Source organism: Nannobrachium achirus, assembly GCF_963921795.1.
Source record: "Nannobrachium achirus genome assembly, chromosome: 19".
Taxonomy (NCBI): Eukaryota; Metazoa; Chordata; class Actinopteri; order Myctophiformes; family Myctophidae; genus Nannobrachium; species Nannobrachium achirus.
The window spans coordinates 29046500-29060722 of record NC_137826.1 but is presented as its reverse complement, the minus strand read 5'-3'; the positions used below and the strand labels follow the sequence as shown (position 1 = coordinate 29060722).

General features: G+C 41.6%; 1 protein-coding gene across 1 annotated transcript in view; it reads left to right on the top strand.

Annotated features, from left to right (window-relative positions):
- The window catches only part of srrm3 (serine/arginine repetitive matrix 3), a gene marked incomplete at both ends in the record, with an annotated part of 46330 nt that overhangs the window by 24350 nt on the left and 7757 nt on the right, over window positions 1–14223 (top strand). Inside the window, 4 exons of the mRNA XM_080748591.1 lie at window positions 3521–3556; window positions 3883–3933; window positions 5924–6031; window positions 9876–10038. Coding sequence (XP_080604717.1) covers window positions 3521–3556; window positions 3883–3933; window positions 5924–6031; window positions 9876–10038 — 358 coding nt within the window. The remainder of the gene's footprint in view (window positions 1–3520; window positions 3557–3882; window positions 3934–5923; window positions 6032–9875; window positions 10039–14223) is intronic.

The window sequence follows — 14223 nt, the reverse complement described above, 5'->3', positions numbered from 1 at the left end:
TGTTACCATATCCCTTGGCATTGCAGAAATGTTTGTTGATGAGAGCTCTCCCTCTCTCTCTTTCTCTCTCTCTCTCTCTATCTCTCTCTCTCTCTCTCTCTCTCTCTCTCTCTCTCTCTCTCGATATTGACCAGGAGGTGTGTGTGTGTGTGTGTGTGTGTGTGTGTGTGTGTGTGTGTGTGTGTGTGTGTGTGTGGTGGGGTGGGGTGGGAGGGAGGGAGGCTAATAACTGAACCTCTATGGGGGAGAGTGCAATACAAGAGAAATGAGCCTCTCACTAAATTGCTGAGCATCACTGCACTGCCTGGTGCTCATTTCCCCCCTCCCATCCATCGACAATCTACACACACCTCCCTCTCTCTCTCTCTCTCTCTCTCTCTCTCTCTCTCTCTCTCTCTCTCTCTCTCTCTCTCTCTCTCTCTCCATCTCTTTGGATAACTCCAAAGACACTCTGCATTGCAGGTATTGTTGATGTATGAATTATGTATAAATGATACGGGGGGGGGGGGGGGGGCACTCAGGGTATCCGCCTTCCGGAGACATAAAGCAGCCTCTCAGGCTGGAGCGTTAGCATACCTGGCTGACAGTACAATCCATAATGCTGCTGCATGCATATATAACATACACACAACACACTTCCCTTCCCATGATAGCTCCAGTATGGGTTGACTTGACACCCATTAGACATGCGTATCCGCCCCGCACAGGCCTACATACTGCACCGCTCCTCGTGGTAGCGCTGGTAGTTGGGATGGATTGGACTACAGCACTACAGGACAGAGGGTGGTGTCTAGGACAGTGGTAGAAAAAGTACTCAAATGTTGTACTTAAGTAAGAGTATCAATTCTGCAATGCAGAAGTACTCCGTTAGGGTGCCCTCACACCAAAATACCTAGAGTGGAATCCGCCAATGCATTTCAATGAGAATGGAGCGTTTTTTTGCAGAAATCCTCTACTGGCAAAAAAACGCTCCATTCTCATTGAAATGCATTGGCGGATTCCACTCTAGGTATTTTTGTGTGAGGGCACCCTTACAAGTAAAAGTCCGGAATTGAAAATGTACTTGAGTAAAAGTACAAAAGTATTGGTACCAAAAGTAAAAGTACTCATTCATGTAGAATGTCCCATTTCCAAATGTTCAAATGTATACAAATCTTTTCAAAAAATAGCAGATCTACAAGCTCACAATGCGCCGCATCTTGTAGATCGGATATTTTCAAATTGCCGAAATGTATATACTGTAGGATTGAAGTGTTTAATGTATGTTTTGTATTAATAATCAATCTACAAAGTAACTAAAGTTTTCAAGTAAATGTAGTCGAGTAAAAGTGCAATATTTTGATCCGAGATGTAGTGTGGAGTAGAAGTAAAAGTATTGGAAATTGGAAACACTCAAGTAAAGTACAAATACCTCAAAATTGTACGTAAGTAGAGTAGTTAAGTAAATGTACTTTGTTACTTTACACAACTGGAAAGACAGGAGAATAATGAGCTCTCCTGAACAAGGCCCCCCAGCTGCCTGCCGAATCCCTCCCAATTGATTCTCTCCAGCAGGGGGGAACTGAGACCGCTGCTACAGCAGGCCACCATATACATTACAATGACATTTTTATTACTCCTCTCTCACTGGGCCACGGCCAATTGACGCAACACACTCACTCCACCTCCACCCTCCCACTGTACTGCATGTTGGAAATGCATAAGACAGGAGGAGTGAAACACAAAGAAAAGAAGACAAAAAGAAAACACACACACACACACACACACACACACACACACGCACACGCGCGCACACACGCACGCGCACACACACACACACACACACACACACACACACACACACACACACACACACACACACACACACACACACACACACACACACACACTAACTCCCAGAGAGCAGTCCCGGGGTGTGACACCAAATTCTGGGCCCTGGGTAGGCTTCACTCACATTGAAAAATTGAAAAATAGCAGATATACAAGCTCACAGTGCCGTGCTGCGAGCTTGTAGATCTGCTATTTTTGAAAAATCTGGAAAATTTGTGCAGAGTCTGAATATTTCAAATCCTTCTAGGTTTTTTTTTAAAAAACCTCTGTTTCTATGTCAGTGGTGCTCAAATATTTTCATGTGTAGGACCCCCCAAATGATATGTATTTGGCCACGGACCCCCATCTCCAGAGACCCCCCAGAAGCAAAATTTGAGTTGCATGAGTGTTCACTTAAAAAGTACATATATCATTTTCACGATTGCCGCGCTGTGAGCTTGTAAATATTTAAGGCCCCTCCACCTTGGGCCCTAGTAACTCAGTCCGTCCCCCCCCCCCCCCCCCCTTGTGACACCCCTGATTATCACCATGGAAACTGGAATGATGCAAACTAAGAGAGTGATGCAGAGGTGATGTGAGTTTAACACTGAAGACTTATGAATGGCTTACTGAAATGATTAAATGTGCAGGCTGGTGAATGTCATGTCTCCTGACACCAGGCACGTGCACACATAGACATCAAGGGGGTCTTGAGCCCCTGCCCTTTCATCCGTCTGTAAAAAAGTGCCCTCTCCAGACCATGAATGCAGTTTTTCACTATGGTGAAAGAAATGCAAATGTCCTCTTTCCATGTCATACCTGAAGGCAGCATTCAAGAGAATTGCCTTTGTCCAAACTCTCCTGAACTTGAAAGCAGCATCTTATGTTGAAAGAATTGTCCTCTCTGCGTAGAAACCAAGCATCGAAAATAGCCGACCTCCAAGTGACGCGTTATTTTCACCAAAAGGGCCCTTTTATAAATGTCAGCTCCTGCCTCTCTGATACGTCCCTGCCTGTCACTGTTTGAGTCAGGGGACACTAGGGTTGTCTAGAACCTGAAGGAAGATATTACAGATCAGAAAACACTTCTGAGAAGATATTAAAGGGCCAAGGCCACAGTTTCTGTAACAAAATTGGTTATTAGTGAGGGAGTCTTAACATGCATATTAACATTATTATGTCCATTATGTACTCAGTTAACTATGTTTAAAACATGACACATCTGGATGCCTTCAATAATCTAACGTCGAACGATTTATATGAAACTCAAATGTAATAGCTGGGGTGTGATGATATTACCCACAAAACAGAGGTCTGTAAATATTATGGTTCTGTCTTGGTGGTGGTGGTGGTACTGTGTTTGTTTTGAGCTTATCCGGAATATGATCGTCAGCAGAACATGCAGTGGTTGTTATTCAGAATATTCTGTGTGTGTGTGTGTGTGTGTGTGTGTGTGTGTGTGTGTGTGTGTGTGTGTGTGTGTGTGTGTGTGTGTGTGTGTGTGTGTGTTTGTGTGTGTGTGTGTGTGTGTGTGTGTGTGTGTGTGTGTGTGTGTGTGTGTGTATGTGTGTGAGAGAGAGAGAGAGAGTTTGCACAGGTAGGTACTTCTGTTTCAGTAGTTCAGAGCCAAATTGTACATCACACATGACTTCTGATCATGTTTTGTAGCAATGTTGCTAAAATGGTTTTTATGTTTTTTTAATCTTTGTAGATCTTCATCCGGTTCCAGGAGAAAGAGGAGACACAGGTATGTGAGAAATCGGTCTATTTCAGTTCCAGCTCAACAGCTTTGCTCAGCAGACAGCTCAGGGCTTTGCAGATTTCACTGCTCCTGCAGAACTGACTTCAATAGCATTCACTAGCTCAATAGATCCTTCAGTCAAATATCTCCACCATGAGGTGTGCCTTGAACTACATGTACTGTACGCTGGGGGAACATGTATATCAGCTATTGAACTACATGTACTGTAAGCTGGGGGAACATGTATATCAGCTATTGAACTACATGTACTGTAAGCTGGGGGAACATGTATATCAGCTATTGTTGAACATCACTTATGACATGTCTTCCAGATCGGGCAGCCCAAAGAACAAACACAAGGACAAGAACAAGCAGAAGAAAAGGTAAGACATTATTATTGATTATTATTTATTATTTATTATGTATTATTATTATTTCATAAATTAATGCATACACTCTGTAGATCTGCTGTTATCACAATATTTGAAAGTCTTTGAAAAGAATGTTTGAAGATTTTTGGCTATAATGACATGCCCAATATAGGAAGTGCCAGGTTGAAAGTGATTAAGCCTCTCTGTGGGTTTTATAAATATTTAAACAATGAAAGGTATCAACTAAAGACTAAATAACTACATTGGATCCATTAACGTTAACAGTTTCTTGGAACATAGAAGGTTTCCACGAGACAGCGACATTATGTAACGCATGCCCCCTTTTCTGCAAAGTAGGACTGTACCCAGTCTTTGATGCCTTGTACTGTGTATGACAACGCTGCGTCTGAAAGAGATTATATTGGTCCCCTTTTTGAGACAACATGGCCTATTTCCAGATGCATTCAGAATAATGTTTAGTGGAGCTTTGTGTTCTTCAGAGAGGGAAGCCAACAATGAACATGGTTCCTTTCCAGCGATGGTCACAGCTGAGCAAACAGGAATGATGTTCAGGCTGTCTTAGTTAGATTAGTACCGTACTTTGTTTGCACACATTTTCTCCAGCTCAGACTCACATGGAATGTTAAAGAAGGGGGCGGTACTTTTTGGGAGGCTATAGAGCATCGCAGTGAGGTGTCGGAAGCAAGCTGGCCATTCATATTTACCATAGGGTTTTTCATTATCAGCCACAAAGTCGTAGCAATTCAATGTACACTTACCACTAGGCTGGTGGTTGTAAAATGGTTCCATATGCTCCTGTAGAACCCCCGAGTATGTATGCAATCACTCTAGTTTTAGTAAAAACATGTTTTAATCGAGATCGCACGGAGAAGAACTGCATTTCCCATGCTGCTAAACGTAAAAACGACATCTGTGATTGGTCTAGCTTCTTCTTCTTTCACATATCTTGCGGTTACCGCGGAAGTAGCTTACTGCCCCCTGTCTGCCCGGCAGATTATTGCACATCATCAGACCTGCGTGAGCGAATACTTTCTTTTACAGATATGATGCACTGTGTTAAAGATGACGATAAGAGAGTCCACAGAGATGACAATCACTACATTTCAGGCCATATGCTGGCCTGGATAACTAAACTGAGCGTGATTTAAGGGCTGTATTTCAGGAAACAACTACAACATTCGCTAGGCATTCTGGGAGTGTAGTTTCCGCGATTTTAAAAATAATGATGTACACAGTCTTGTACCCTGTCCTTTTTTTCAGCTTTCTAATTAATCTTTGCATTCAATTTTTTTTTAATATTGACATGATCCCTCTCCAGCCGAGGTGGCTTTGTCCAAGGCTTAAAAACGTTTAAATAAATACTTTATGAAATGTCTATGGAAGAAATGAATGCGGAAAACGCTTCCGACACCAGAGTGAGGACGGGGTGGGGCTTCAACTGCGATGCTCTATATTCTATTGAGACTATGAGGTGGGCGGGGTAAAGTGGTGCTAAAATTGGTACGATACAGAGAAGATTAGCATGGTGCCATGCTAAATTTGGAACGATACAGAGAAGATTAGCATGGTGCCATGTTACCATGCTTATCTTCTCTGTATCGTTCAAATTTTAGCCCAAAGACATCGCCCTGTTGCCAACAAAGGGCTGTTTGGTATTGCATCTGAAATGGCTTGGAATTGGAGACAGACATAACATGACATTTCAATATCTGAGTGGTTGTTTAGGCTAAAACCTGTATAATACCATATTATGGACCAATTAATATATATTTTTAAAAGCATGGTGTGGCCCCTTTAAATTAACACAAATTGTATTGTGTGGTATTGTGAGTTTATGATACTGCATGAGATCCATCTCTGTCCTTGCTAATGCATGTATGCGTGTGTGTGTGTGTGTGTGTGTGTGTGTGTGTGTGTGTGTGTGTGTGTGTGTGTGGTGTGGGTGTGTGGGTGTGTGGGTGCATCTTGTGTGTGTCGCCAGGTCCCCTGGTGACTCCCCCAGCAGGAGGTCTCAGCGCAGAGGCAGTTGCTGCAGCTCCCGCAGTGCCTCCGTCTCCTCCACCGGGAGCCCCTCCAAGTCTCCTACCAGGTATGTTAAAACCTGTTATCAAATATTCATCAAAACTTGCCTTTTCACATTTTTCTACTGAAGCAGTCAAATGGATGAATTCATATTTTGCAAATAGTACGTGATCGTATTGGTTAAACTCAGTCAACATACCTTAAGTTAACTCTAACATTAAGAGTTTCTCAGGGATCAATACTGGGCCCTAATTTGTTTATAGGTAGTTTGTTTAATTTAAATATGTTGTAATTCACACTATAGCCTCAAACTTGACATTTAAAAAGAACATGAGCACATAAGACGATGGGCTCTATTCTTGTACGAGTTCTCTAAAGCCACAATTTGAGGATTTAGCATTGCGGGTGTTCCTGTGCAAAAGTTGCTATTTTGGGACACTTGCCTTTTCTCTAAAACACCTGCGCTGCCTGTTACATTATGCATACCGGTATGTGTGGTTTTGGGCTTACACCAATCAAACCAATTACCGTGCCAGACGCCATTGCCTTTAAGAGAAGACCGTGCAAGGCGTTATCTCCAGTGCAATCTTGAGCCCTCATGGACGTCCTATGATTAGCTAAGCCTTACTGTAAGTCTCATGAACAATGTATTTTATCCACATTAGTTACCCCACCTTTCTTCTAGAACATAGTTTGTCTGACCAATCATAAGCCTATCCTTAGCAATTCGTCATTATTAACACACATCATATCAGTTCTAGCTAGAGGATGTACTTTCCCACTGTCTGGTTTCCTATGTCCTCAGATTGGGCCAAGAATGGATCACTCTGAGTCTGACCTGACATTATGTTCTTCCACATGATCCCTTTCAACCCGATAGATAAATCTTCACTGCAGCACTTTTTATTGCTCAACATTAAAGATGTTGAAATCACATCACTCAGTCTGTTCTCAGGCCTGTGAAGTCACACACAGAAGTAGTATTGCCTGGAATATCACTTTTCCCGAACATCACTTAAAGGACAACTTTGTTTTTTTACAACAAGGGTTCATATTTTAGATTGTAATTAGAGAAAAGAAAAAGTGAGTGTTAAAATGTTTTCATTTGCTTCGTTCTATTGTTTTATCGCGTTTACCGTGCTAAAATGTGGGGCATGCGTACGCATGGGGGCATGCGTACAAGTCGCTAAATATGTCTTTTTAGACACAATAAGCCAGCAGTTTCTTTATTGCTATTTACAGTAACACTTCTAGCCCCCATAGGTCACATCCAACCATGAAAGGTTGCATTGTATCTTGGGAATGGGCTTATTGACATATCTAGCCACTTGTACGCATGCCCCCAACCACTGAAATAAGAATCTCTAAAACAATAGAAAGAAGTAAATGAAATCAATTTAACACTCATCTTTTATATTCTTTAATTACAATCTAAAATATGAACCCTTGTTGTAAAAAACTAAGTTGTCCTTTAACAAACAGACATTTAGAACACTTGACCCAATAGTTATCATAATTGCCATATAGTTAAAAAGTACAGTTTATTAAATGTATATATATTTAAGGTTGGGACTTTAACTGATTAATTGCGATTGATTAATTAATTACAGAAAAATAACACGATTAAAAAAATTAACACATTCGTTTTTGCACCACAGAACCTTCAGTTTTGGGCATACCGATCATAGCGATGCACCAACCAAGAAGAGACAACAAATGCAAAGGGAGAATAGCCGATCAGAGCGCTTTGCTTGGCCCAGTGGATGCAAAATTTAGATTAAAAAAACTCACTCGTTGATTCACTCGTACAACAAAATGTGTTTTACTTGAAAAAAATGCTTCTCAGGTCAAATATTTATATGCGATTAAACATGCGATTAATTTCGATTAATTCATTACAAAGCCTCTGATTGATTCGATTTTTTTTTTTTATCGAATCCCAGCCCTAATTTATATATATTTTTTTTAAAGATATGTTTTTGGGCTTTTATGCCTTTATTGATAGGAGAGTAGACTGACAGGAAATGGGGAGAGAGATGGGGAGTGACACGTAGCAAAGGTCGTCGGGATCGGGACTCGAACCAGCGACACACTGTCAGGCCAGCGACACACATTTTTATAGTTTTAAACATTTTGCAGATGCTTATAAGACTGGGTTTCCGAGGCTAGCAGATGCTTGTCTCATTTTGAAGGCTTTAAATGGGCTTGCACCTCCTCCACTGAGCCAGTTCAATGGGCGAAGGGAGAGTAGTGGCAGGGCATCAAGGGCAACTACCAGAGAGGACCGTATTATACCATACAGACATTGTACTGTATGGCCAGGTAAGGTTTCATGCTGTGGTCACATTGGGTTTTCCAGCAAGTAAAAACAGAGATCTGCTGGCATCTATTTACAAGAAGATATTTAGGCGAGAATGCTCAAGTGTTTTCAAACTTCTATTACTCAATGCAAGTCTGTTTATGAAGAAACAGTGTTATGAAACCATGCATGTGCACTTAGTCAAACATTTTCAAGACCTGCATTCAATTTACTTTGGATGTCGCGGTCGTATTTCCACCATTCAGACTAATGATAAAGCAACCAACTCCAGTCAGACTGGTTATGTCCCCTGTTAAAAATGTAGACTTGTCAGTCTCTTCGCTGCAATTTATCCTCAATCCTCGGGGGACAGATTACAATACAAATTGAGCTCCTCAGTGTATCTTTTATAATACCCTCCATTAAATGCTCACAATTCTTTCTCCATGAACCGTTTCATACCTTCCTCAAGGGAGTGGGCTGGCTGGGAGTAAGCGGAGGAGGAGGAGTGTGTGTGTGTGTGTGTGTGTGTGTGTGTGTGTGTGTGTGTGTGTGTGTGTGTGTGTGTGTGTGTGTGTGTGCGTGTGTGCGTGTGTGCGTGCGTGCGTGCGTGCGTGCGTGTGTGCGCATGTGTTTGTGTGTACTAAATCCAGTGGTGGACAGTAACAACTTACATTTACTTGAGGACTTTACTTAAAGTTATACCATGTAACTTTTTTTATAAAACAAATCTTAAAATTGTCCTAACTCTTAAATCGCTAAAGTTTTAGAACACCCACTCCGTTATTTTCAGCTTCTGAAGCCTTCTCTTTATATGTTTTCTATGATCCTGACGGGGTCCGGTTTTCGCGGAAGAATTACGTCATCATACACTACCGGCCAATCACAGCGAGGGTTATACACTGCCGGCCAATCACAGCGCATCTTGAAGTGGGGTCGCTAGCTATCGCAATAGGGCGGCCATATTTGTAGGCGCCCGTGTGTCTCTATCTATACTCGGGTGAAACACTCCGTTTCTCCGGAATGCCTGAACGCACAGGAACCAGGGACCCCTCTAAAGATAGATCTCGGCGAGGTGGAGGCAGGCGCGGGGGTGACGCGGGGGTGTGAGGCCCGGTCCGCGGCGAAAAACGGCCGAAAGACGCGGACGCTACTGACCACTAGTTGAGCAACTTACACAGTATAGCTTTAAGTACGTTTTTTGAGTATTTGTACTTTACTTGGTTATATGTATTTTTTAATACTTGTGACTCACTCCACTACAGTTAAAAAAATTATCCAAAATAAATTGGCTCAAAACTATAATAACCTTGGAGGGAGGAGCGGAGGGGTTTGTGGCTGAGGCTACCGGTACTTAAGGTCCATGCATACTCCAGAAAGGGTGAAGAGCAACTCACTTCACCCTTAGCCTCGCGTAGCCAGGCTTACTCATCTGTGAAGAGAAATAAACAGGTGGATATAAACAGGCCTGCACTGCGTGACATAACTTCCCTTAACTGCAGCACTTCGGCCACTTCAGTTATGCAGCCCACAGTAGATATTGTGGCCAGGGTGCTTCACCCTAGTATGAATGAACCTTTAGTGTTTCTTTCTGTTTGTCCATCCTCCACAGACTGATCTCCAAGCACAAGACGGAAGGACACAAGGCGTCCAGCACCTCGTTGTCCCCCGGCCCCAACAGTCCGACCACGTGGCACAACGGGCACCACTCCCAGCGCAGTCGCAACGGCAAAGCCAGCAGACTCACCCACGGCGAGGGCGAGAAAGGACATGATGTATGTAATCTCCTCTGTTTCGCCAACCCAGTCCTTCCCCTTCCTTTCTAATGGTCTGTACCACACTGTCTCCTCAAATGAACTTTGAGTTTTTATCTTATCTTACCCTTCTTTGTCTTTGGAAATGTTCTCTTCTTTGATTTGGTGTTCATAGATTTATTTTATTTTGGGGGGGAGTTATGCCTTGTTCAAAGAGTTACGTTTTATTTGTATATTTTGTGAAGAACTGAAGTGTAGATCACACTCCTGTCCAAAACCTGCTGCTGTTGCTGCTTCTTTGTGGCACTCTCCGACGTCTTGTTTTTTATGTTGTGTTTTGGTTCTGGTAGCAGGGGGCAAGGGAGGAAGGTTCTTGTAGATCTGTTGAGGACAGGTCTTCTGAGTCGCTGAAACAAAGTAGTATTATTCTATGTGTAGCTACAATAGAAATATGAGCAGCACTAATAACGGTTAGTCCCAAACACTGAAATGTGCTATTATTTGATCCAGGGCTAGATATTCCCCTCCTCAGGCTGGAAGAAATAAAAGAGTACAAAGAGTTAGGATAAGGTATTTATTAGATACTGTACAGTATACTGCAAAATAAATCAGAATTAGGCATTGCTGCCTGTGTCAGGATCAGAGTGTGGATGTTGTGTTCAAATTTGTCTATGATATTGTGATAATTCTTTGAACTGATTAATCCCAGGTGTCTCGATCTCAGCATCTGTAGATGTCCTAATAACAAAATATAGTATGTATTTGAAGCGAGAGCAACGCTTAAGATTCAGTGTAGCAACACAGATGTCAGCTGGCTCTGCTGATGTATTCCTTTCTTACTGGCTTTAGGACACTGCCGTACAATAACAAGAACTGCAAGCAGTGCCCACTTTACAATAAAGCTTTAATTGCAAGCCATGTCGACAACACTGCCCCATATTGCTATGATAATGTCATACATTTGTAATTCTTATTCCTTGATAACTATTCCATTTGGACGTGCTCTCACATTATGGCTTTAAAATGTTAACCACGGATGTATGGTGTATTAAATTGCTGTCAGGCATTATGGAACCAACACTGCTCTTCCATACTTTAAATGGGTCATTAGTGCTGAGCTAACAGTTATTGTATTGGAATGAAACTGCCGACACTGCTAGCGAAACAAAAGACATCACGTAAACCAAAGGGCGAGCTAGTATAATAGTTTTTCACTGCTGAATAAGCAACTATATGGACTGCAGACATCCTGTAGCCATGTTCTTTCCAGAAAGATGATTTAGATTTGTTGTCTCCTATTTCCTATTTCAACTTGCATGTGTCTATGAGAAGATCTCACCTGATCTCTCTCTCTCTCTCTCTCTCTCTCTCTCTCTCTCTCTCTCTCTCTCTATCTCTCTCTATCTCTCTCTCGCTCTCTCTCTCTCTCTCTCTCTAGCTCTCTCCCTGCTTGTGTCATTCATTACTGTTTCTTTTCCGCTTTTCTTAAAGATTTGAGTGGTATTTACCCATTAATAAATTCGCAAACTTTTCTGTCTTGTTTATGTAAAAAGCAGTCATATGCTTTGGAACTGGACCAAGTAGGTTAACTGGTATGTGTATTAGTTTATTCTATTCAATGCAGTTGTATTTCTTTCAAGCACATTTTCTGCTCAGTGATGTACACCCTTCTCCAGACGTTGAACAACTCCTGCCAAGCCAGCAGGCATTAAACAAGCCCTGTTCTACTGACTTTGTTTTACCATGTCGATCTGCATGTTGCCTATAGGTGGCAGTATCACATTTTGTCCTTTTGAGACAGTACATTTCTACTCCTTTTTGTTCAAGCCAGTGGAGAATGGCAAGGGAGGTCTCTGAAGTTGAACATATGTGATGTTGATACGAGCCAGTTGTGTTACTACAGAGGTAGACAATAATTGATTGGCTCTAAAAAGTCAAATTTCCATCAGCATCTTTCTCTTACAAGGTAATATTACCACTCTTGTTAATCTCCACCAAAAGCTGGAATATCCCCACCCCACCTCCATTTAGAAGTCTCACTCTCCCTGTTTTTAAGGGAGGATGGTTATGGCCATGGGGCCACAGACCTTTGACAGATCCTATTGTAGATCCAACAGTGACTTGGTCTATGCTGTAGCGTCTCTGTTTAGTACTGTTTAGTACGGTTTAGTACTGCGCGTATACAGCAGCTCTGGTTTTCTACATTTATCCTCCAGTAGTAATATTGCGCTGTTGCTGAAGAATAATAGTGTGATGAATGGGGTCCCTTTCAAATGTACTGGTTTGCCTAGTTGTCCATTGCAGCAAGGTCTGACACACTACTGCCCCCTACTGTATCTGTTCATCTGTGCCTTGTGTGACTCAAGTATCACTCCCCTTGGTCCCAACCTGCTCTTCCCCATTTATCTCTGTCATCTGCCAGCTCTGCATGTCCTCCTCTTTCCTTCCCTCCCTCACCCCCCCCTCTCGCCTTTCTCTCTATTCATTCTCTCTCAATATCCTTACAATTAACAATTGACTCAATCCACTTTCCTTTACCCTCTCCCCTTTTGATACAAATATGGCTGCATTTGTACAAGCGAAAAAGACAGCGAATCATGTAGTTTATAGGTTCATTCTGGTTTTCTTTTCTTTTTTCTTTTCTTTTCGTTTGTTTGTTTTATTTGAAACTCTCCTGAAACCATCACCACCCCCCTTCATTTTCTTGCATTTCTTTTTCTTAGTATATATTTCTTTCTCCTTAGTCTCTGGACGATTATCTAGCTTTGATACTAAAAGAGGTCATTGTCTTTTTCCCATTTCGCTGCGGAGAACATTCCTTTCTCCCTTTTTTTCCTTTTTTATTCCTTTCCTTTCTTTCTCTGTTTTTGTTGATATTGCATACGTGTCACTGATTGAAATGGAAGGTAGGTAACGCTCTGCCTACGCACGTGATTTTTATGCAGATGAGAATGTGAGAAAGCACCCTAGCCTGAGTGACATCAATGTTTCTCTTTCTCTTTCTCTCTCTTTTCTGTTATTTGCAGTCTTCAGCCAAATTAATTTACTTCATCAATTATGATTTGGTTCTTTAAGATTGGATTAGCGGTCTGTTCTTTTCTCCTTCCTCTTTACTCCTATACTTCATCCTGAAGTTCAATAGCCCGCTCTATCTTCCAGGTCCATTTGTTATTTTTTCTTTCTGTTTTCATAGAATGCATTCCTGTTTGTTCAGCATCTCTCTGTTTGTTGGTGGATTAGTACAACCGTCTTATGATTTTTTCATATTGATTTCCTCAACTCTTTCCAACAACTGTCATTAGCACCAGTGGTCGTGTGTTTCTTTGTTATATTGCTTAGTTATTTTTCCTTTATAGTGGAGAAAGGCTCTCCTTTCTGTTCTTTTGCAAGGAGCAAGCAAGGTTCATGCTTTTGCTGTATATAAAAGCACCGTAAAATAAGTAGCCCACCAGTGTCGTACTGTACAACGAAAATAGCAGATCTAAAAGTTAAGTTATAAGTTATAATGCATTGCAGAGCAATATATGTTGTGAGTTGCCAGAGCAGCGCAATGCACTGTGAGCTTGTAGGTTGGCTATGTTCGGTGCGCAACCCAGCACGCAACTAAGTATTACCAGGCAGTACTGGCAGGAAAATGTTGGTGCATGCAAAGAATTAGTTTCTACTTTCTATATGAACAATACAATTCCCTGGAGATCTACCATTAGTTGTGGGTTGTGCCCTACTAATAATGGACAATGTATAATCATACATCACATACATACAGTACATTTCACGTTCAAAGCAGCTCATTAATCCCTTGCCCTGTAATTTAAATGTGGGTAAATTGTTATGTGTCGTTTTCTTTTATTGTTTAATAGGGCTTTTAATAGAGTTATTAACCTTCTTTTGAAAAGTATATTCAGGACGTCTGATCTTACACAAACGATGTGTTCTTGGATGGTTTGTATGCAGCTAGTCTGACAACTCAAAGCACTGAACTTGCAAAAGGCCTCTTTCTGAATTAGTATAAAGCACAACTGTTTGTTCTGTTGTTACCTACCTACCTACTTACCTACCTACCTACCTATCTACCACAAAATGCAAATGGAGAAAGCCGAATAACAGCAAAATAATACTCCGACATGTATTTATAGCTAATTTATAACTGATATTATGCAATTCCCTGGTATCTCCATAACAGTAGTTTGTTATTATTTGCAAATG